Consider the following 22741-nt stretch of genomic DNA (forward strand, 5'->3'; position numbering starts at 1 on the left):
ATTTTAAGCTAAATTAATATAACAAAGAATGCAATTACATTCTGTATTTTCTATCTTTATCACTAGAATATACCTGCATTCTAAAGTGGTATTTGCCAAAATATCTTGATTAACACATACATCATTTTATGTTGGTTTACTAATTACATGTTTTTGCAGATAGTAGGAAACATTGTAAGGGAGGCAAAAAGCTGGTAAGATAATGTGGCACTCTGAAAACAAGGAAGAGAAGGACAAAGGAATGAAAGCCAACTTCTCCTTTATTTAGTTTTCGGTAGAAACCAACATTAGAAACACGTTTTGAGGCAACGTCAGTTGTTCTGTAGTTACTAGAGCTGTGACAGTGCACAGCTATGGCTGTACAAGAGGCAGATCCCCTTATCTAGTGTTGATCTAGTAGGCAGTTCCTCCGTACTCGAATCCACAACTTAGATTTTTGCCCTCAACCACTTATGGCCTCAATGCTAAGTTTTAGGTCCTACTTAACCTTCAGGGGTGCTCCACACTTTTTTACTGGTTCTATATTATAATAAGGGTACAAGAGGTCCCCTTATCTAGTGTTGATCTAGTAGGCAGTGCCTCCGTACTCGAATCCACAACTTAGACTTTTGCCCTCAACCACATATGGCCTCAATACCACGTTTTAGGTCCTACTTATCCTTCAGGGGTGCTCCACACTTTTTTACTGGTTCTATATTATAATAAGGGTACAAGAGGTCCCCTTATCTAGTGTTGATCTAGTAGGCAGTGCCTCCGTACTCGAATCCACAACTTAGATTTTTGCCCTCAACCACTTACGGCCTCAATGCTAGGTTTTAGGTCCTACTTATCCTTCAGGGGTGCGCCACACTTTATTAGTTGTTCTATATTTTAATAAGGGTACAAAAGGTCCCCTTATCTAGTGTTGATCTAGTAGGCAGTGCTTTCGTACTCGTATCCACAACTTAGATTTTTGCCCTCAACCACTTATGGCCTCAATACTAAGTTTTAGGTCCTACTTATCCTTCAGGGGTGTTCCACGCTTTTTTTACTGGTTCTATGTTATAATACAGGTACTTTCACTCTCTGTCCTGAAGTGTATGGTTTCCTTATACATTGAGAGAGCTCCTGGCGCATTTGATAAACAGAACCATAAACCCACAATTTGGTCTCTATTCGAATGGCTTCCATCATGCTTCCCATTTTTTACTGCATGGAATAGCACAGAAGTCTGTACTGTTCTTTACAGAGGAATTCAGTAAAGTACTGTATACATTTTTTTTGTAGCAGCCTGTGGCAGACTGATGTCATTAAGTGGCATTTGTGGTCAGACCACACATGGAATATTGTGGACAGTTTTGGGCACCGGTATTCAAGAAGGACATATCCGAGCTTGAGCAGGTTCAAAGGCGGGAAACTAAAGTAATAAAAGGGAATGGGTGGACTACAATACCCAGAGAGGTTATGACAATTAGGATTATTCGCTTCAGAACAAAGACGTCTGAGGGATGACCTAATAACTATGTATAGATATATCAGAGGTAAATACAGAGATCTCTCCCATTATCTGTTTATACCCAGGGCTGTAACACAGGGGTGCCCTCTATGCCTAGAGGAAAGAAGGTTTCTACACCGACATAAAAGAGGGTTCTTTACTGTAAGAGCAGTGAAACTATGCAGCTCTTTTCTGGCCTTGGCTCAAAAAGTGCAATAAAACTCTGTATGTGAAATCACCCTTACTCCAAAGCGTCTACCACCGTCCCAATTTCACTGGCTAAGGCTTCATTCAGATGGCATTTGGAACCTCATTCAGGGGTTCAGTCAAGAGCTTCAACTAGATGGATGAAAACAGTAAAATAGACATGCGGTGTGCATTTTAAAGGGGTTGTCTAGTTGTAAACTATTGATGTTCTATCCTTAGGATAGGCCATCAATAGTAGTTAAGCAGGGATCCACCACTTGTGACCTTTGCGAAACAGCTGTTCTCCTGGCCAGTGAACTGATATGCTGAGCTGATTTCTGCAGACACCTCCATTCCTACTGCAGTGGCCTAACTTGGTACTACAGGCAACATTACCATTAACTTCAATGGGAACTTTGTTTGTAATACCATGCCTGGCCACGGCAGTAGAAATGGGTTTTCTGCTTCCTACAGAAACTAGCTCTGCATGAGCGCACTGGCCAGGCAAACAGTTGATCAGCCAGGGTCCTGCAAGCAGACACTTGCTGATGTACTTTTGACAGGTCATCAATAGTTTAAACTAGACAACCCCTTTTAAGAGTATGTTCACACGATGCAGACCAGCAGATTTACTTGTAGAGACTTTGATAGAGACTGGTATTGATAGAGTATCTATAGAGGCATGAGTCAGCTATCCATCTCCTAGATGGATTAGCACTATGCTAATGGCGGAAAAAGGATCAAATAGCTTGACAGCAGTCACATGATACCATTCCCCGTCTGTCTGTACTAATTTAATATGATTTTTCTGAAAATTAATTTAGGCGTAGAACCTCTATAAATTTACTCCATGTCTTATAATAATTAATCATATGATTGATATATTTCTATATTTACATCCTCTTTGTTTTGTTCCTTCATTGTGACAATCTTCTTTTCCTTCCAAAATAATTCATAACCGTTAAGGAACATGTTTTTTTTTTTCATCATTAATTAATAATAGTCAAAAATTTAATTCTATAAGAAACATCAAATCCACCCTTTCAGCTGAACAAATTATGTTAAATCCCATATTAGTATTTGCTGGAGGATCCGTAATCCAGAATTAATTTTATGATGCTTTAAATAACAGTAATTTTCCACTATGTACATATAATGAACAGTGCTGGCAATTTACACAAAGCTAATTTCTGATAAGACTGTGCCAGGGGAAAAGAAAATCTTTACAGTATATGAGTAACTTATGCAAAGTCAATTCTTCCTACAGCAATCACATCTGTGGATTTCATTCATTATGCAGTCATCAATCAGCCCATTTTCCTGTTCTGATCTACTGAAATAATTCGTCTTGCTCTTACATTATTTATTATGTGGTTTGGTCATAAGGCAGAATAATTATCTGCAGCAATGAAAACAGCAGAATACCGAAACACAAAATACTGGCTTATGCCTCGTATGCTGTTTTATATCACGGCTAAATAGAATATTTTGTGTTTATGACAATGTTACACTGAATTTAAGAATTTGTTATTATATAACATGGAAGGGCCTATTAAATAGATGAAATTGATGGTAGCTAATTAAAAACATGCAGAACAGAAATGTTCTAAAATCGTCTCGCTGTAACCAGGATTTTGGCCTATTAAGGCTTCCTACACAGAGTTTTTTTGTAGCCTTTTTTAAGGCTTATAAAAAAACATCATGAATTTCATGACCATGATGTTGTTTGCCGCAAAAAAGCACACAAAAAGGGTGGTTTTATACGGGTGATAAAATCACTGATGCATTGTTGCAAGAACAAAAAAATCGGGGCATGCTGTACCTTTCTGTGGTGTGCAATTTTTTTTTTTTTTTATCTCCCATGTTTCCCTATGGAGCCTCCTTTTTATCATATCACAATGCACAAACTTGCTTTGTGGTGCTATTTAACATTAGAAAGTCCTTTTACCGCACAATTTTATCACAGGTGGCAGCAATGCAATGTGAGATTATTCTAAGAAAAAGGAAAAATCGCATGAACAAAGACGTGATTTTGCCGTTATTTTCTAATGTCAAAATCGCGATCACTCGTGTAGAATTAGCCTAAGGCTCCATTCATCAAAAAACAGACACTTTGATATCCTTTTGTTTCCACTACGTTTATTTTTCTCATCAGTTCCTGACGGATCCGTTGATTACACTCTGTTTGCACATGTGCAGTTGAGAAAAACGGATCCGTTAAATGGAATGAATAATGGATAGAACATAAAGCATTCCGTTTGCAGCAGTTTTCTATTGACTTCAATGTTAAGAAAAAAACACAATTGACCATTCCATCATGGTTCCATTATTTCGAACAGAAGAAATAGCTCTGCAGACTGTTCTATGGTTTGCATCGGAGAGCCATGATGGAACGGATGTAAACTGAAGTGAATGAAGGGAGATTATTCCCCTTTGAAATCATTGGGATCCATTTATTCAGTTTTTTGGTCTGAGAAAAGAACAGTAAAATGAAAAATAACGAAGATATGAATTGAGCCTAAAATTCTGCAAAAAGACAGTGTTTTGGCACAAAACACTGTGGGGGATATTTATTAAGAACAGGATTTTATACGCCGGTCTTAATATGAGTTCCCTCAATGCCCATTAGTAGATTATGGTATACCCCTGTTTCAAAGGTGCTTGTGCCATAGAGACAAGTCATGCAGTTGCTATGGGGGTCATTGGAAGGAGAGGGTCCTATTCCTTTTGCGTTCGGGTGGAGAAAATCTGTGTAGGACTTCCCTTAACCCTTTCTAATCCACTGTCTGACGTCTTCAGACATTCTTATTGAAGGCTGTACAGCTCCGATGTCGGAAGACGTCCGGCAGGGTATTCTTACTGTATATTACTGGCCGCTCTGTTGTCGGGGGCTTCTCCAGCATGTCCTATACCGCAGTACTGGCTCTAGCCAGCAGATGGCACCATTGTATAATGGCAGAAACAGAAAGCCTCCTAGGAAACCATGAATCCAAAATTGGATTGCAAAGGGTTAACAGAGGAAGTGCTAAGTTAGCAAAAACAGTTGGCAAGGGATAAGCCCAAGAGCACAGACGGTAGCAGCTCTTCTGATTGGGGAGCGAAACCCAACACCATAATAAGGGTCCAGTTAGACCTGCTCTGCATAAAGGCTATCTGAAGCCCCTCTCAGTATTTAAATTACACATAACTTGATGTCTGGTCTGTTCCTGCATATTTTCTTCAGTGCCTTTCACCTTGAAGCGGCATGTCATAATTTTTCATGCTTTCACTTGCTAAAGCAGCTCAGGACTAATACGGGCTTGTGGAGAACTTCCTGCTAAATGTAGGAAAAAGATTGTCACCTAGACAAGAAATCAACCTCAGCACACATATTCTGTAGAATCCACCGAAGAAACACAGCATACTGTACATACTGTGCATATATAAGCAGTGCATTGGGTTTAGGTTTCATTGGTAGCCTATGTGCAAAATATTATGCATTTACAGTGGAAGCCATAATGCTATGACAGACACATCATACAACTGTGCGAAACATTCACTGTCAGGCCCTACTGACTTATAATTGGGTCTGTCAGGATTTCCTTCATTTCAAGAGCAAGAATGACATGCTGCTCTACATGCATGCTGAGCGATTCTTGCTGTCATACATGGTGGAAACCTCGGCAAACCCTCTGATGGAGCTTCTCAATGCAGCAGAGACTTGGGAAAACAGCACAATGTTTTTCTTCCATTCATTATTGTAACTCTTAAGATGTAAACTTATAATATGCTACCTGTAACTAGGCTATTATACTAAGAGATCCGCTGTAAAGGAAGGCAACATGCAGATATGGTTTTATATAACTGTAACAAGAAGTTCAGAGTTGGCTCTACATCAGTGGCATATCTACATAGGTGCAAGACACACAACTTCTACAAAACCTGTGGTAGGAGGGCATCCCTCATAGAAATGCTTTTACTGCTTGCCCTGACAATGTTATGGGTACATACAGCTACCTCTCACAGCTCCCAATGATATTCAGGCTGATCATAATTAAAGTATCCCTATTCAGAGATGTCTAGAGAGACATCCACTGAGCGCAATTGGACCAGACTTGCTAGTAATATTATCCAGGACATGCAGAAGTGATCCATGTGAAAAAAAAGTAAAAATGCCTCATCGCATCCATCTTTGATTCAGCCAAGAAAACTCAAAGAAAAAGGGGTCATGAGATACATGATTTAAGGGTAGAATGCCATTAGAAATTGATAGGTGCAGTCATTTTTTCAATATTTGCAACTATTTTCAAAGTATGGCTGATGTCATGTTGAGTATTAATAAAGTTATGTTAAATCTATGTATCTCACCATTCCAGGTAAGATTTTTAGGGAAAGCAATATATCCCAAGGAATCCTCTACAAACACCAGCAGGAAACCCATCCAAAACACTCCACATATGGTTCCACATGTGTTCCCAATCAGTGGTATAGCATCCATGGGCAAAAACAAACAACCAGTGCAGTAACTTTTTGTAGAGTTTAATATGAAGACAGTGATTGTACTCACAAAAAGCGCAGGTTTAAAGGTATATGAGGGGGTGCTGATAAGTCTTTGACTTTACCCAGAAAGAAAGATAGGAAGATGAAACTTTACATTTATTCCACATACTCTCCACTGATGTCAACGCACTTCTTACATCGGTATTCCAAGTTCTGTAAGCCTTGCAAAAAGAAGGATTTTGGTTGTGCCTCAAACCAGTCATCCGTAGCAGCCATGGCATCAGAAATGGTGTGAAATTTGGTCCCCTTAAGGTGTTTCTTCAGGTTTGGAAACAGATGATAGTCAGAGGGAGCTAGATCTGGTGAATAAGGTGGGTGGTCAACCAGCTGGAAGCCTAGCTCCACCAGTTTTGCCGTGGTCGCTTGTGCAGTGTGAGCGGAGGCGTTGTCTTGCAGGAACAAGATTCCTTTGGACAGCTTGCTGCGCCTTTTGGCCTTCAGAGCTGCCTTCAATTGGTCCAAAAGTTCAATGTACTACCTTGTATTGATGGTGGAACTATTTTTAAGGTAGTTTACTAGCAGCACATCCTCCTTATCCCAGAACACAGACGCCATCACCTTAGTGGCTGATTTTTGCACCCTGACCTTCTTTGGGCGAGGAGAACCACTGTGCCTCCACTCTTTTGACTGCTCCTTGGTTTCAGGATCATACAAATAAATCCAGGTCTCATCCATAGTGACCAGTCGATCCAGGAAGTTCTTATCAGTCTGGAAATGCAGACAAATGGACTGGGAAGTTATCACTTCATGCTTTTCTGATCTGTTGTCAAATATTTGGGGACCCAATTTGCAGATAGCTTCTTCATGCTCAAATGTTCATGGATAATGACACAAACACGTTCACCAGAAATCCCCATGATGTCTGCTATTCCTTTAGCTGAAATTGGCCGATTCTCCAGTGTGAGGTTGTGCACAGCATCGACGATCTCCGGAACAACAACCTCTGTCGGTCGTCCAAGACGTTCCTCATCATTGGTGCTGAAGTGGCCCGTTTTAAATTTGGCAACCCAGTTCTTAACTGTAGAATATGAAGGGCATTAATCCCCTAATGTCTGCGACATATCACCATGAATATCCTTCGCGGACTTTCCTTGCAGAAACAAGAATTTTATCACTCCTCTGCCCTCCATTGCTGTGAATATCGCCTTAGACTCCGCCATTTTGTTTTTCCACGTGCCGAGATCACTGTTGTCATAAGCTACAAACACAAAATTTTGAAAACATATATGAGACACATAAGGTTTTCATGTGATGTAACATTCGTTACCATAGAAATAAAAAAGAACACAAAGCCAAAGACTTATCAGCAGCCCCTCGTATACATCACTGAGACCACCTGGGATTTGCCAACAGGCTTCTTCCTGGAAGCCTCCCAGTGAATATAATTATTATTATCTGCATAGAATTGTAGACCTAAACACACATTAAATATGGTCCCATTCTGAATTTTGCAATGATGGTCTATCATTTCTGTGGAATCCTCTGCTTACAATGCATCTGAAACCTGCAGAGGTCCAATGAAAACAATACAGACAGTTCTATTGTTTCATTATTCTTATATATTATTATATGTTGTATATTCTACTTGTACTTCATTTAACATAAACACTAATCGTTCACATATTCAGCTTTCAAGCTTCAGTGATTTATCTTCCCAGATTCAGCCTGGAAAAGCAGTTACTTGTAAAGACAGATACACATGCTTTTAAAAACGGAAACTCCAAATGGGACCCATAAAAATATACTAGTAGCTAATCACAGGCCTAACCAGACCCAGGAGTGAGGGGCTAGATGTGCTTACTGAGATTAGCCAAAGTGGAGGGTTTAACAGTCCATTTATCAGGCTGAATGCTTTCACTTTGGACTCCATTAGTTGGATGAAGCTGTCTAACGTATTGATAGAAGTCACCTGGTGAGGGAATCTGTCTATATTGGAGTTTCGTTTTTTTGGCGCCCACATATGCAGCAATATTAGTTAGATAAATTAACAATACGAGGATGCTTTTACACAACTATTTCAGGGCATACACAGAAAAGCACCCTAATTTATGGGACTGGCAGAGCTGGCACACGGGGTCGGTGCTGCTTCTAAGGCGGTAACTAGGATATTTTTTTTTTTAAATTAAAGCTAATAAAAGCAATGCGTCTGGTAATAATGTTTTAGGTAATATTGTGATTAAGGAAAATTGGCTCCGATTTTTCTTAGTAAACTCATATTCTTAAAGGGGTTTTCCATGTTAATTGTTTTTTGTTTAAAGCAGCATGAAAAATATTAAAAGAACCTATACTCACTGGCTCTAGAAGCCCACCGCTCCAGTGCTGCATCCCCTTTGCTCCCTACTGTTCTGTTTACAAGCTGCAGTTGATGACATTCCGTCAGCAGTGCATTGTGATTGGCTGCAGCAGTCAGTCTGTATGCAGAATATCGCTGACTGCAGCTGATAACACAGTTGTCTGGTAGCATGGGGTTTAAAACAAAAAACTCTAAAAACCCCTTTAAGTAAACACTTTCTCAGCAGAGGTGGTTTACTAACTCTGTCTAAAATTTACACAATGTGAACTTTTTGGGGCCTTTGACGCGGGATTGAGTATTCTGCAACAGCATTGCTGAATATGCCCTCCTGAAAAATATTCAGCACCAAAATCCACACTGCTAACATGCAGATTTTGACACAGAATTGAAAATGGCAGAATCTGCTGATCATTCCGCATCAAAATCTGTAGTTAGTCGTGTGCATTTTGGTGCGGAATTGTGAACAAACATTCGTACAAATGTTGATGATCATGAGTCTGTGTGAAGGTGTTGCTGATCGGCTGACGAAGCTCAGTTGTTGGGTGATCACATCTTTTATGCAGCATCACAAATCATTTGTTGTCGGCAGCACGTCGCTGTGTGTAAATAGGGGTGTGCCGCTGACAACAATGGATATGTATGTGCGCACTAATGATCATTTGAGCACATACAGTACTGCTGATCGCTCCATGTAAATAGAGCTGAACGAGCACAATCGATTTGCAAAAATGTCGATCGGGGCTCATTCCTGGCAGAAACTCTACAAGTATAAATGAACCTTTAGGCCTCATGTCCACGGGCAAAAGATTATTTTAAATCCGCAACGGATCACCCGCACGTGGATCCGCATCCCATGGGGATGCATTGACCAACCGCGGGTAGATAAATACCCGCGGATGGTCAATAAAAGTGATTTTAAAAAAAATGGAGCATGAAAAAATCTGGACCATGCTCCATTTAGGTGCGGGTCTCCCGCGGGGACGGCTCCCGCAGGCTTCTATGGAAGCCGTCCGGACCAAAATCAGAATATACTCACCTGCTCCGGATCTTCCCTTCTTCGCGGCTTTATCTTGTCTCCGTCGCGGCCGGATCTTTTTTCTTCGAGCCGGCGCATGCGCACGGCATGCAAGCCGCGAAGAAGGGAAGATCCGGAGCGTGCGAGAGGTGAGTTTATTCTTATTTTCAGCGCTCATGTCCGCTGGGCAGGAGGGACCCGCTACGGATTCTCCATGGAGAACCCGTAGCGGGCCTGATTTTCCCCGTGGACATGAGGCCTTAGACCAGACAGCATCAACTTTTCACAGTGGCTTATGTTGTTTGATAAATCTGTTGCACCTTTAGATATGTTATCTAACTTCATACCACCTATTGGTTGGCTTACGTTGTGCCAGTATTTTCAGCTAAAATGTTGGCACACACCATTGCAGCCTAAACCTTCTTGATAAGCCACATCCCATTTTCCATTAACCCTTTCCAATCCACTGTCTGACTTCTTTAGACATTCTGATTGAAGGGTGTACAGCTCTGATGTCGGAAGACATTCGGCAGGGTATTCTTAGTGTATATAACTGGCCGCTCTGTTGTTGGAGGCCTCTCCAGCATGTCCCATACCACAGTACTGGCTCTAGCCAGCAGATGGTGCCATTGTATAATGGCAGAAAGAGAACACCCCCTAGGAAACCCTGAATCCAAAATTGGATTGCAAAGGGTTAAGCCACGCCTATTTATTTAATGAAGTTCAAAAAGTGTCAAGTATACATGTGATAACTGTGCTGCCAGCGATGTATGTTAATAATTTGGTGCAAATGGAACCATAAATCTGGTGCATTTGGCTTAGTAAATCTCCCCCATTGTTTTCATTAGTCTGACTTAGGAAGCTTTCTCATGCAGCGTCTGTTAAAGTAAATTATTTCTGGCATTAAAGAGGTTGTACCAGAATTACAAGTTATTCCCTATATGCAGCATAGGGAATACTTACTGATTGATGGGGATCTTACTACTGAGATCACCACTGATCTCGAGAATGGGGATACCGTGTCCCCTGTCCTCCTTACTGAGGGCGCAACGGTCCTGCAAGCCAGCTGCTGCTGCATTCATTTTCAGTGGCACTGCGGAGATAGTTGAGCCCCAAGCGCTCAGGCATTTCCATCAGCCCCATTGACATGAATGGAGGGCCAACTACATGTACTCGACCAGCACTTCATTCACTGATTAGTGATTAGAAAAGGGGACACGGGACCCCTGTTTTTTGGGATTAGTGGGATTAGTGGGAATCTCAGGGGTGAGACCCTCATTGATCAGCGAGTTATGTCTTATTATGTGCAAATGAGATACCTTGTAGTTCTGGTACAACTCCTTTAACTTACTAAAAAGCTCTAATAAATAGCCGGTCCTGATTTTCCCACAATACCATTACATTTGTGTGCGGGGTTATCGTTGGTAGTTTTTATCATTCTTCGCCTTTCTAAACAATAGGCGTTCTAACGGATAATGTTATCTTCAGGCTGATACAAATTTGCCTGAAACATATTCACATAGCTTAATGCTAGAGATTTATGTTGGGGTGATGGAGGACAAATGTATGGATTACAGAAGTAATGTGAAATGCCTTGGAAACAGAGAGATTGTCTCATAACAGCCTCAGATTGTAAAACCTTCAGGTAAAGTGATGGATAACTTAAATGTCTGACCCTTGCAGCCCATGTGGTAAATATGAGCATTATAGTAATGAAATTCCTCGTTGCCATTTCAGATGTTTCATACTAAAGTGAAAAGCAACTGACTGGAGGGGCTAAATTCACACATTGTCTAAGTCTATATATATTATGTAATCTTTCATAAATCTTTTAGATGTGACTAGCAGACTGAACAGTCTACACTCAGGTCAGATTTCTGATAGTGAAGAACGGTTCTTTATGATTTAGAAATCACACAATACTTTCATTGATGTATTACTTTGCAGATTATCAATAAAATGTGAAAGGATTGTTATTTATTATTAATTATCATTATTAGAGTTTTTAAAGACAAGTTCTAAAAATGTAATTAAAGGAGTTGTTCCAAGATTCAAAGTTACCCCCCTAAGTTCTTGTGATCAGTGGGGGTCCTAGCAGTCGGATCCCCACTGATCAGATATATTAGATAGCTAGTAAGTTCATTTTAAGGAACAGCCCCTTTATGTTTATTAGCAAATTCAGGAAATGTAAGTTGAGATCCACAAAGCCAATGCTGTGCAGTACGTTTCCTGACCATATAAATCAGGGGTCCCCAACTCCAGTCCTCAGGGACCACCAACAGGTCATGTTTTCAGGATATCCTATTGTAAGAACACCTGTGACAATGTCTGAGGCACCGACAATAATTACATCACCTGTGCAACACTGAGGAAATCCAGAAAACGTGACCTGTTGGCGGTCCCTGAGGACTAGAGTTGGGGAACGCTGATATAAAGCACTCAAGTCACTGCCAACATCATCAGGTTTGTAAGGGTGGCATCACATATGGTAATTTTTTTTTAAATGTTACCTATTTTGTGGTGTTTTTCCTACAGTCAAATGTTAGCATTTTGGTGCTACAAAAAAAAAAACAATGCCACTAAAATACGATTGTAAAAAAATGTATTCAATTCAGATTTTTTTTTTACAAGCTGGAAAAAAGTGCCAAAAAGTGTCTATGTGAACAAAGCCTAATACCTCATTTAGATGGGACCATTATCGTGCAAAATTCTTGCAAACAAACAAAAATGCACGATAATGGACACGTCTAAACACAATCAGTTTGGCTATTCTAACAGCAGATACAGCGGGGGGGGGGGGGTTAATTAATTAATATCCAAAAAACATTTTCCATTTTTCTAATCTGTTTTTATTTTCTGATTGTAGAATTTTTATGTTCTGTTCTCTATACATAACTATGGGGGTGTAGGGCGCCATTTTTTCTTAACTATATTTAATAGCCTTTAGTGCATTTAAAGAGTAGCTTTACAGCAGCCACATGGGCCATGCACACAATGGACACGGAGGGACTCATTGACTATTCCAGACATGACCTGTGACCTCTACAGAAATCATTTTCAGGGAGGGGGAGTAGATAGTCAAAACTTAGAACCTATTGTGAATGGTGGATTCTGTGTTATCTACATATAGGTGTTACCTCTCAGTGTAATCCTGCCCGTGATGTTAGTGAGATGACTGCTAAAAAGGTTTCTCTACAGGTCACAAAAAACAGCCTATTAGGCTCTGCGGTCAGTGTGGAAAAATGCAGGATTTTAGGATTATTTAAAAAAATGTAGACTGAGGCCAAAAATTGAACAACAAAATCACCCAAAAAATATGTTTAACACAAAAATGTGATTTATTTAATGGGTCATTTTCAAATAGACATATTCCTTCAAATGGTTGTCGGACAATTCTACTGTATATTAAAAAGAAAGTAGTTCTATACACTCCACTTATCAAATGCAATTAAGATAACCTATTGTCCAAATAGTCGCACAATAGAGCGAGTGTAAGCTGCAGCGACAACCATGTAATGAGTGAGAATTTGTTCATTAGTCGTTAGTTGCTTCATTTCGGCTTACCTAAAAATAGTCGCTGGTTGATGGAGTATCGTCAGGTATAAACAGGTAATAGCTTGTTTTTCAACAACTAGCCAATACCTTTTCAGGGAGGTGTGTGCTTTAGCAGATGCTAAAATGAGCAAGTGAACAGCAATCGCTCACTGGGAAAATACATAAACAACAATTGTTTGTATGCTAACAACTTGCTTTAGGGACTTTTCCGAGTAAAGGCCCATTTAAACACAACGATTAAGATGTCTTTTGAGCGATAATCGCTATGTCATTTACAGCGCAAGATGATCACTCAAGATGAGCGATTACCTTGCGCTGCGAGCGGAGGATGCAGAAGACAAGCGAGCTGTCCCCGCTTGTCTTCTGCATCCAGCTGTTCCCCGCTCCGAGTGCCCAGCTGTCATACAGCTGAGTGCTTAGAGTGGAGGATACAGAAGACAAGCAGGGTGTCCCTGCTTGTCTTCTGCATACAGCTGTTCCCCGCTCCGAGCGCCCTGCTGTTATACAGCCGAGTGCTCGGAGCGGAGGATGCAGAAGACAAGCGGGGTGTCCCCGCTTGCCTTCTACATCCAGCTGTTTTCTGCATGGAGCGCCCGGCTGTTACACAGCAGAGCGCTCCGTGCCGGGTATGGAGAACAGAGCTGGACCGCTGTGTTCTTCATACCTAGCCTGTCATCATGGAGCAGGATACAGCTGAAACAATAGTATCAGCTGTATCCAGCTGTGAATCCCTGATAAGGCTCATCGTCATCTTTCAGCATGCTGAAAGACAACCATGAGCGACGGCTTAACGAAAACTGCGCAATGTCAGTGAGTTACACTCAACGATTATCGCTCAAAAGACGGCTTTTGAACGAATTTTGAGCGATAATCGTTGTGTCTAAATGGGCCTTAACTATTCGGGCGATAGTTGTCCCATGCAAAGCCACCCTTATTCGTGGACAGCTTTGGGATCTTGAGGACGTCACTCCACTTACCTTCCTCTATGGTGCCCAAAGTTTGACTTCTCCTTATTGTATAATACATATACAATGTGTTTGTTGCTTGTCTGAAATTGTAATATTTTTAAACAAAACTAAGAGGCGACATAACCTGGCTGCTAGCGAGAAGTGTAAGTGAAATAGCTTTTTGGTGTTTTTCTTTAGACTGATGTTGTAGCTATTAAAGCACATATTGTATTGTGGGAGAGGACAAAGGGCATAGTCAAGGATCAAAAGAACTCTGCAGAGACACAATAAATCACAGAATCAACTCGAATCTTTGTTTCTTTCATACTGTGTGTTTTTTTTATGCCTTATAAGACAAAATGTTCTTTTCGTTTCTCTTAGATACCAGTTCTGCTCTAAAAGAAAATTAAGATGCTCACAAATTCTCTGGGCAGCAATTATATCCAATGTGTTTCTACAGTGAAATGCAATTAATGCAACTGATGTAGTACATTATGTTCCTGAGTGAATGCAATCATTACCATACCTTCTATTTAACCTGAGTAAGATTCTGCTGCCTTTCACTAAAAATATTTATTTGTGCTTCAAAACCCGGGTTCAGGTATAACGGACTCCCTATAAGTTATAGCTTTGTGTCTCCCTCCAAAGACATCATTCTTATTTATGTCATTACTTATTAATATACTACCAACACCTTTCTTTGCATTGTACACTTTTCAAACTATCCCACCATAGTCATATATATGGTCTACATTCCCCCACTCCTTTCATAAAATAAATGCATACTGTATATACAGGATATGCTGTTTGTTTTTGTTTTTTTAATTAAGCTATATACGTAACACATATTACTGCAGTTGAGTTATCCTAAACTAAAATAGTCCATATCATTACCTAAACCAGCTATACATCGCAGCTATACTCGCAGAACTTCAGGCGTGCTCTAAAAACGCACCTCTTCAGGGAGGCATACCGCATTCCCTAAACAAACCCCTCTGTACTCCCCCTGATAACATGCTCCCTGACCTACTGACTGCAATCCCTGCTAGCCATCATAAACCGCTCCTGCAGTCACACTTTCTGCCGTCACATGGCTAAATGTCTGACCATTGTCTATGTGTATAGCATCCCTCACTCTCCACCTCACCATACTGTGCACCTCTCCAGCCCCTTTACCTTCTGTATCACCCCACTATTTGTAGTATGTAAGCTCCTTGGAGCAGGACCCGCACCCCTATTGTTTCCATCAACTGATTTCTATATAACCGTGGTTCTGTAATTTTTGTATTGTCTTTGTGTATCCCCCCTGTCTATGTAAGCGCTGCGGAATATGTTGGCGCTATACAACTAAAGATTATTATTATTATTATACATTACTCTCAAACAATAACATAAAGCATACTTTACCTATATAATGGTGCTATACTTACAAACATAGTAGTCCCCATATAATAATACTGAACATAGTGACCGTCCTAGTATTGTCAGCGCCACCTTTAGCCAAGCACTTGCACGGGCCCAGCTTGACATCACACTGTCAGCATGAAACCACATGATACATGTGCCGGTGCATGTGCAGTTTCATTTTGCATCAGACACTGTGGGAGAAACATCTCCATTCTGTTATTTTACTGATTGGCTGGCTGATCTATCAGTTGTCCCAGTCAAGCTATCAGTGTCACTTTAAGATATTGATTCCAGCACCTCTATGCAGAGGACGTGGTAACACTTTTGTATCTTGGTTTTGTATAAAGGTTTGTAGGTTTTTGAAGGTTTTGGTCCTTGTTTATTGGTACTGGACTTTGATTGTATGACATTTTGGACTGTGGACTTTTGAGTATGGTCTTCTGCCTATCTCTTCTGTACTGCTGTTTCTTTCACATGGTCTCTTGTTTTACAGTTTCTTTTGTATTTCCGTTTGGTACTGAGCTGCCCTTCTGGGGTTTTGTTTTTCTCTCCCATATTAGATTCAGAGACGGCTAGGGAATCTGATTAGGCTCCCACTGTGGGATCACCCTTTTCAGGGTGGGTGGTCCACTCCCTTTCCTAATCTGATTAAGGCAGAGTTAGGGTCACCAACGTCACATCCATATCATGTATTTCGTACACTGCAGCGCCACCTATTTGATTGTAGCATTCCTTCAATTCTAAAGCTTAGCTTCAATAATGGTCCATGTACATTGGCCGAGAATTAACATAGTATGCTAGGCTGAAAAAAGACAATGTCCATCCAGTTCAGCCTGTTTCCTTCCCCCCTCCACCACCACCATGTTTATCCAGAAAAAGGTAAAAAAAAACCCTAATGAGGCATAAGCCAATTTACTCCAACCTGGGGCAAAGAAAATCCTTCTCTACTTCATAATTAATCCCTGGATCAACACTGTTCAGAGAAAGTTCCTTCCTGACTCCAAGTTCTGCAGTTGTAAAATCCCCTTTATCCACAACCCTTCTGACTATTTAATGTCTACATCCTGGCAGACTGTAACAAGTACTAATCAACAAAGCATGTCAATCACCGCTCATTCACTGCCGTTCATACACAGCAGATGATCGGCTTTAAGGCTTCTGTCCATGGGCGATTGTGCATTGCGTTACCCGCGGCAATAATCCATCCATGAGTAACGCAGTGCACGCTTTTTCATAGGGTTGCTATGGAAAGCGCAGCCTCCTGTCCACGAGCTCACTGACAGTTCTCTCCCCTGCTAGCGATATTCTGCCTCACCTGTGGACAGGGGGCCTAATGGGGATGAACAATCATTGATACGGTTTGACCCCATAGAGCGTTTAGTACTCGTCCACACATTCTCATGGGGAGATATACAGCCGACCAGCAACCACTTTTATGTTTTATACCTGATAATCGTGTCATGTAAAAGCATGCTACTTTGCCAAGTGGAAGCGATACTGTAAAAGTAACTGAGGGGAGATACCCTGATTAATATAATACCTAAATAAATGCTAAGTATGGGTCAGAGCAAATTACCATGTGTTAAATGCTCTTTCTTCGTCTGCAGCAAACCGTGGAGATTGTGAAATCTGTAGAAGCACCATTCCCAATACCACTTGAAGAAGGGATACCGTATGACATGTATGCAAAATTTCTAACACCACCAGTCCCAAAAGAAGAAATGGAAATGGATGAGGTATGTTTAGTTTATGTTGCTATGTTGTCTTTTTTTAACATTTATGAGAGATTTTCTTTTAGGACATCACATCCATGTGGCCTAATATGAAGTCTGCCATCTCTTCCTACATATGTTTTAGGATATCAGACCGATATCAAACTGGGGCTCCTTGAGCCCACCCTTCATTTATACAGAACCTGTACAAGTATACATTTAGAGTGGTTTTCCCATCATAATAACTGATGGCCTTCCAATAGTAGTAGATGCCTGACTGCCAGGACCACCGCAATCCTTAGAATGAATGCTAAACTTTGCAGCTCCTCCACAGTGTTTCTTTGCCCAGAGAAGTTCCCAGCCACCTGCAGTGCAGAGATTCAATATGGCCGTGGGGTAGTTCCCTGCACAATGACATCTAGGAACATGCCATAAAATTGTATGATTACCATTTAATTTCACTATTAATTCTTTATTGCTATTATTGAACATCCAGAACTTTATGATGAAGTTGTGTTCTGGTGGATGTTTAAGATCCATTATTTTGTTTTAGCCTGGGCCCACCTGTGGATCTTCTGGGCCTTCTAAGTACATATTAATACAATATAAGAACAGCACTCAGGTGAACCTCCTTAGTGCAGGACTAGTATATAAAGTGCATAATGAACACAAACTTGTATAAACAAGGGACTCACCTGGTGTACACGGTCTAACCCAAAGCTTTGGGTTAACCGTTGCACCGATCAACGGGCCCTGTTGGCAGATGAAAGTTGGGTGTCTTTTCTCCATCCAAGCCAAGTGACCAATAGGAAGAGGGCAGACGATGTGCTGGGAGAGGGTGGAGGAGCGGAGAATGGCAGATTGCAGGCCAGAGTTTCCCTGGATGTTTCTTTTGGTGACTGCAAAGTGCATTACTCGTTTTTTGGGGGGGTCTCCATGGAGTACAAGTAAGTCACTTGCATTGAGAATTTTTCAAATGCTTTATTTTATTTATTGCTCCCTCAAGATGCGCAAGATCTTTCTTTTTTACACGTTTTTCTTCTAAGTACACATTAAGGGTGGCTTCACACTAGCGTGTTTTTGTGCGTACATAGGTGTGCACCCATGTACATGCAAAAACACACGTGAATGCAGGTCAGTGCATTGTCTTCAATAGAGCCGCGGCTGCTGCCGGCGGCTCCATTGAAGGCAATGACCTGCCGACACCCCTGAGTTTTTTTTTCAGGGAAGGGCTTTACATATAAGCTCTCCCCTGAAAAACTGAATTTTAGTGTAAAAAAAGAAAAAAAATGCATGCATTGTCTCTAATGGAGCTGCAGCTGCTGCCGCCGGCTCCATTGAAAACAATGGTCTGCCGTCACCCCTGCCACATGCGGCAGATGTGTTCTTCATCCCGGCGGGGATGACGGCAGCTGCGGAGAGGTAAGTATATAAATATATATATATATATTTTTTTTTTACACTAAAATCTTTCTTTTTCAGGGTAGGGCTTATATGTAAAGCCCTTCCCTGAAAAAGAATGCAGGGGCCCGGCAGAGCATTGTTTTCAATGAAGCCGCTAGCAGCAGCCGCGGCTCTATTGAAAACAATATGTGCACTCCCTATGGTGCACACATGTCCTATCTTTACAGGAACGCACCTGCAAAGTACGGACATGTGAACACGCCATAGGGAATGCAATATTGCAAATAGAAGCGTGTTTTTGTGCGTGCGTATGCACGCACAATAACACGCTCGTGTGAAGCCACCCTAAAGGATTATTCCCATCTTTAATATTTATGGCATATTCACAAGACATATTGGTTCAGGTTCCTCACCAACTGCAGCTGACCAAACCACATGACAGCAGCTCTGAGCTCCTTGGATTACACATTGTTTTTGGAAATTTGGCTGAGAACACATGGGAACCATATAAATATGTGCACCATTTTACTTTTTAGACGCATTAGATATTGACTCCCATTAACTAATTTAAAGGAAGTCTTAAAAAGTCCTTCCACCAAATATTAAGAATGACTATGAGCCATTCAGTTATTTTTTACCATTTTTTTTAGCTATATCTGCTTCTGAGAAACCCAGATAACAACTAATATGGAAGAGTACAGCAAAGGCGAATGTTAGACTTACCATTCAGAAGTCTTAAAAATATGTGAACAATCCTACTTATTGTAACCTAGCTTTACCAGGAAGAGATATGGCCTCTTAATTCCTTTGTTGTCCATGGCAAACGGTTCTAATTTCATTTCTTAAATCCTTTCAGATACGAGAGATAGAAAATGCCTCTGTAGCACCTACATAGCATGTTCCATCTCCCACTTGAATATCTTCTCCCAGGGAGCATTGCAATGTCTATAAGTCTCCTCACATCTTAGTGGTCTCTACAAGAATAATTAGTATCCCTCCAGACTCAAAAGGGCTGCCCACCTCTTAACTATTGATGTCTTATCCTCAGGATGGGTCATGAATAGTTGATCGGTGGGCAACCACAGCTCAGGACCCCTACTGATCAGCTGTTCTCATGGTGATGATCAGTGTGTATGGAACTGGACATATTGTAGTGGTGTGTGAATTGTGAGTTGCAGTGCAAGCACAACTCCTATTGAGGAGTATACGAAGCTGTATGGCCTCCTGCTTTGTACACATTGACAGTCGCCCTAAGAAAGACCCAACCTTCAACTAGTCATGACCTATCTGCAGGACAACCCTTTGGATTTGTTCAGAATTAATGAAAGCTCAACTGTCTTTGGTTGCTTTGGACAACAAAGCATGCTTTCCTATTGCGAAAATGTAAGGCCTAATAAGTTGTAGTACTTGTTTTTTCGTAATTTAAGAGGAATGTTTTTTAAGTCTATTGAGTAAGAGGGCATACAGTATTTTATTTTATTTTTTTTAGGCAGAGGCATAACTTGAAATTTCGGGATCCGAATGCAAAATCTGTATCAGGGTCCCCCAACAATCATATATTCTAGTAGCTTTGGGCCTCGTGTTGGTCAAAGTACTGATCTCTTCATGTGGGTCAAAGTACTGATCTCTTCATGTGGGGCAAAGTACTGATCTCTTCATGTGGGGCAAAGTACTTATCTCTTCATGTGGGGCAAAGTACTGATCTCTTCGTGTGGGTCAAAGTACTTATCTCTTCATGTGGGGAAAAGTACTGATCTCTTCATGTGGGTCAAAGTACTGATCTCTTCATGTGGGGCAAAGTACTGATCTCTTCATGTGGGGCAAAGTACTGATCTCTTCATGTGGGGCAAAGTACTGATCTCTTCATGTGGGTCAAAGTACTGATCTCTTCATGTGGGTCAAAGTACTGATCTCTTCATGTGGGTCAAAGTACTTATCTCTTCATCTGGGGCAAAGTACTGATCTCTTCATGTGGGTCAAAGTACTGATCTCTTCATGTGGGTCAAAGTACTTATCTCTTCATGTGGGGAAAAGTACTTATCTCTTCATGTGGGGAAAAGTACTTATCTCTTCATGTGGGTCAAAGTACTGATCTCTTCATGTGGGTCAAAGTACTGATCTCTTCATGTGGGTCAAAGACCTTGTAGGGCCCCCATAGGTCCCAGGGTACAAGCGCAACCTCTTCATCGCCTATAATGGCCACTCAGTTTGCAGGTATCTATTTCACGTTTTTGTGAGTGACTTTGCCTTTCATGTAGTGTTTTGAAACCAGCCTAACAATCTAGTTCAACATCTCTTCATCTTGTAATCTGGGTTGAATACTTACTGATTTGCAATGTAACCTTTCTTACTCCCATTTCTTTCCCGTAATGAGTCATGAATTACAATAATGTTCACACAATAATAATAATGGAGAAAACATCTATCTGACAATAATTTGCAGAAGCACACTTTTCATTTAAGTTAAATATTAAGTTATGTGTGAGCATTTCAATCACCGAGACCTAATGTAATCACCGAGTATTTCATATGTTTAAAATAAATGAAATGAAAGAACTAAAACAGTGAATTAAATCTTCTATAATATACAGATTAAATCCTAATTATTCTATGAGTCACAGCACAGCGGTACGGCAGATAGAATTTTACAGTGTGTCAAATGGTGCAATCATTCAGGGAACCTTTATTACCCCCAATTTAGATGTCTTTTCTTTATATTTCACGAATGGACTTTTATGCGATAAAGGTTAACACCGACAGGATAACACAGAAATTCAGAAGAAATTACAGGCATGTCAGTTCTGTCTGTAGAAATAATCAGAAGACATTGCTAGGCACGAGCCTTATTTAATAAAAATGTATATTTATATAAATGCAGTCAGTCGGGTCAAAGGACATTTTTTCTAGGAGTTTAAAGGTATGAGCACACGTTGCAAATTTAATGCGTGAAATGTGTCCGGCCCATTTTGGTGTGTATTTGCTGCTGTGGATCAGGATTAGAGATGAGCGAACGTACTCGTTAAGGGCGATTTCGCAATCGAGCATCGCTATTTTCGAGTACCTGGCTACTCGGGTGAAAAGATTCAAGGGGCACCGGGGGGCGGCGTGGTGGAGCGGGGGGTAGCAGTGGGGAACAGGGGGGGCTCTCTCTCCCCCCCACTCCCCCCGAATCTTTTCACCCGAGTAGTCAGGTACTCAAAAATAGCGATGCTCGATTGCGAAATCGCCCTTAACAAGTACGTTCGCTCATCTCTAATCAGGATCAGTCTTGCCTGCTGCCCTACCAATCTACTAGCCTTCAGCTATAATGACTTGGCCCATATGTCTGCCGCAAACTGGGATTAGTTGCAGCTGTCACATGTCTATATGGCACGTCTTCCCTAGTGGCCAGAATTTAGGGACCAGCAGGGCTGCAGGAAGAACATCCACAAGGTGTGTATAATATATATTTTCAACAGCTTTTCTTTACATTTTTCACAATGTCCTCCCTATGGATTTTGATGGAAATCCATGGGCAAGCTGCTGAAAAATCCTTAACAGTTTTTGGATTTGTTGTGGATTTTGACTTATCCATTGAACTCAATGGGGAAAATCCACAATAGTTCAGCAACTAATCTGCAGCATTAGTTTGCATGCTGCAGTCTTAACTGTTTCTAATCCAATTTGTATCCTGGTTTTCCTAAGGGGCTTGCTCTATTTCTGCTGTTATACAACGGCGCTATATGCTGGCTAAAGCCAGTACTGCATGAGGTGACATGTTGGATAGGCTTTGTCAGCAGACAGGCTGGCAATATACAGTAAGAGAACCCCGACGGACGTCTTTCAACATCGGAGCTGTACAGCCCTAAATCATAATGTCTTAAGACGTCAGACAGTGGATTGGAAAGGGATAAAATCCACAACGCAGGTCTATTTACGCTGCAGATTTTTTACACAGTGTGTGGATGAGTTTTATTTTATAGATTTCATCCACTTTGCTGCTACTGTAATGCACTGTATTTTTCCACATACAAACATGCAGCAAAAAATGTGCAGCATATCCACCAGATGTGGTCATACCCTTAAGAATAAAGTCTACCCTAAACAATAAAGTCTAGTGTATAGTTGCTGTAGGCTGAGGAATATTTGTTTAAAGGGACATTCCTCACTTGTGAGGTTACCCATACACATAAGATAGCTGTCAGCCCAGTGTTCAGCCAGCAGCTATCT

General features: G+C 41.0%; 1 protein-coding gene across 2 annotated transcripts in view; it reads left to right on the plus strand.

The window, feature by feature from the left end:
• CABCOCO1 (ciliary associated calcium binding coiled-coil 1) overlaps positions 1-22741 on the plus strand; it is a 114590-nt gene that overhangs the window by 75059 nt on the left and 16790 nt on the right. For both annotated transcript variants that reach the window (XM_066598809.1, XM_066598808.1), the window contains one exon: positions 17024-17152. In XM_066598809.1, coding sequence (XP_066454906.1) covers positions 17024-17152 — 129 coding nt within the window. The remainder of the gene's footprint in view (positions 1-17023; positions 17153-22741) is intronic.

This window comes from Eleutherodactylus coqui, chromosome 4, assembly GCF_035609145.1.
Source record: "Eleutherodactylus coqui strain aEleCoq1 chromosome 4, aEleCoq1.hap1, whole genome shotgun sequence".
Classification (NCBI taxonomy): domain Eukaryota; kingdom Metazoa; phylum Chordata; class Amphibia; order Anura; family Eleutherodactylidae; genus Eleutherodactylus; species Eleutherodactylus coqui.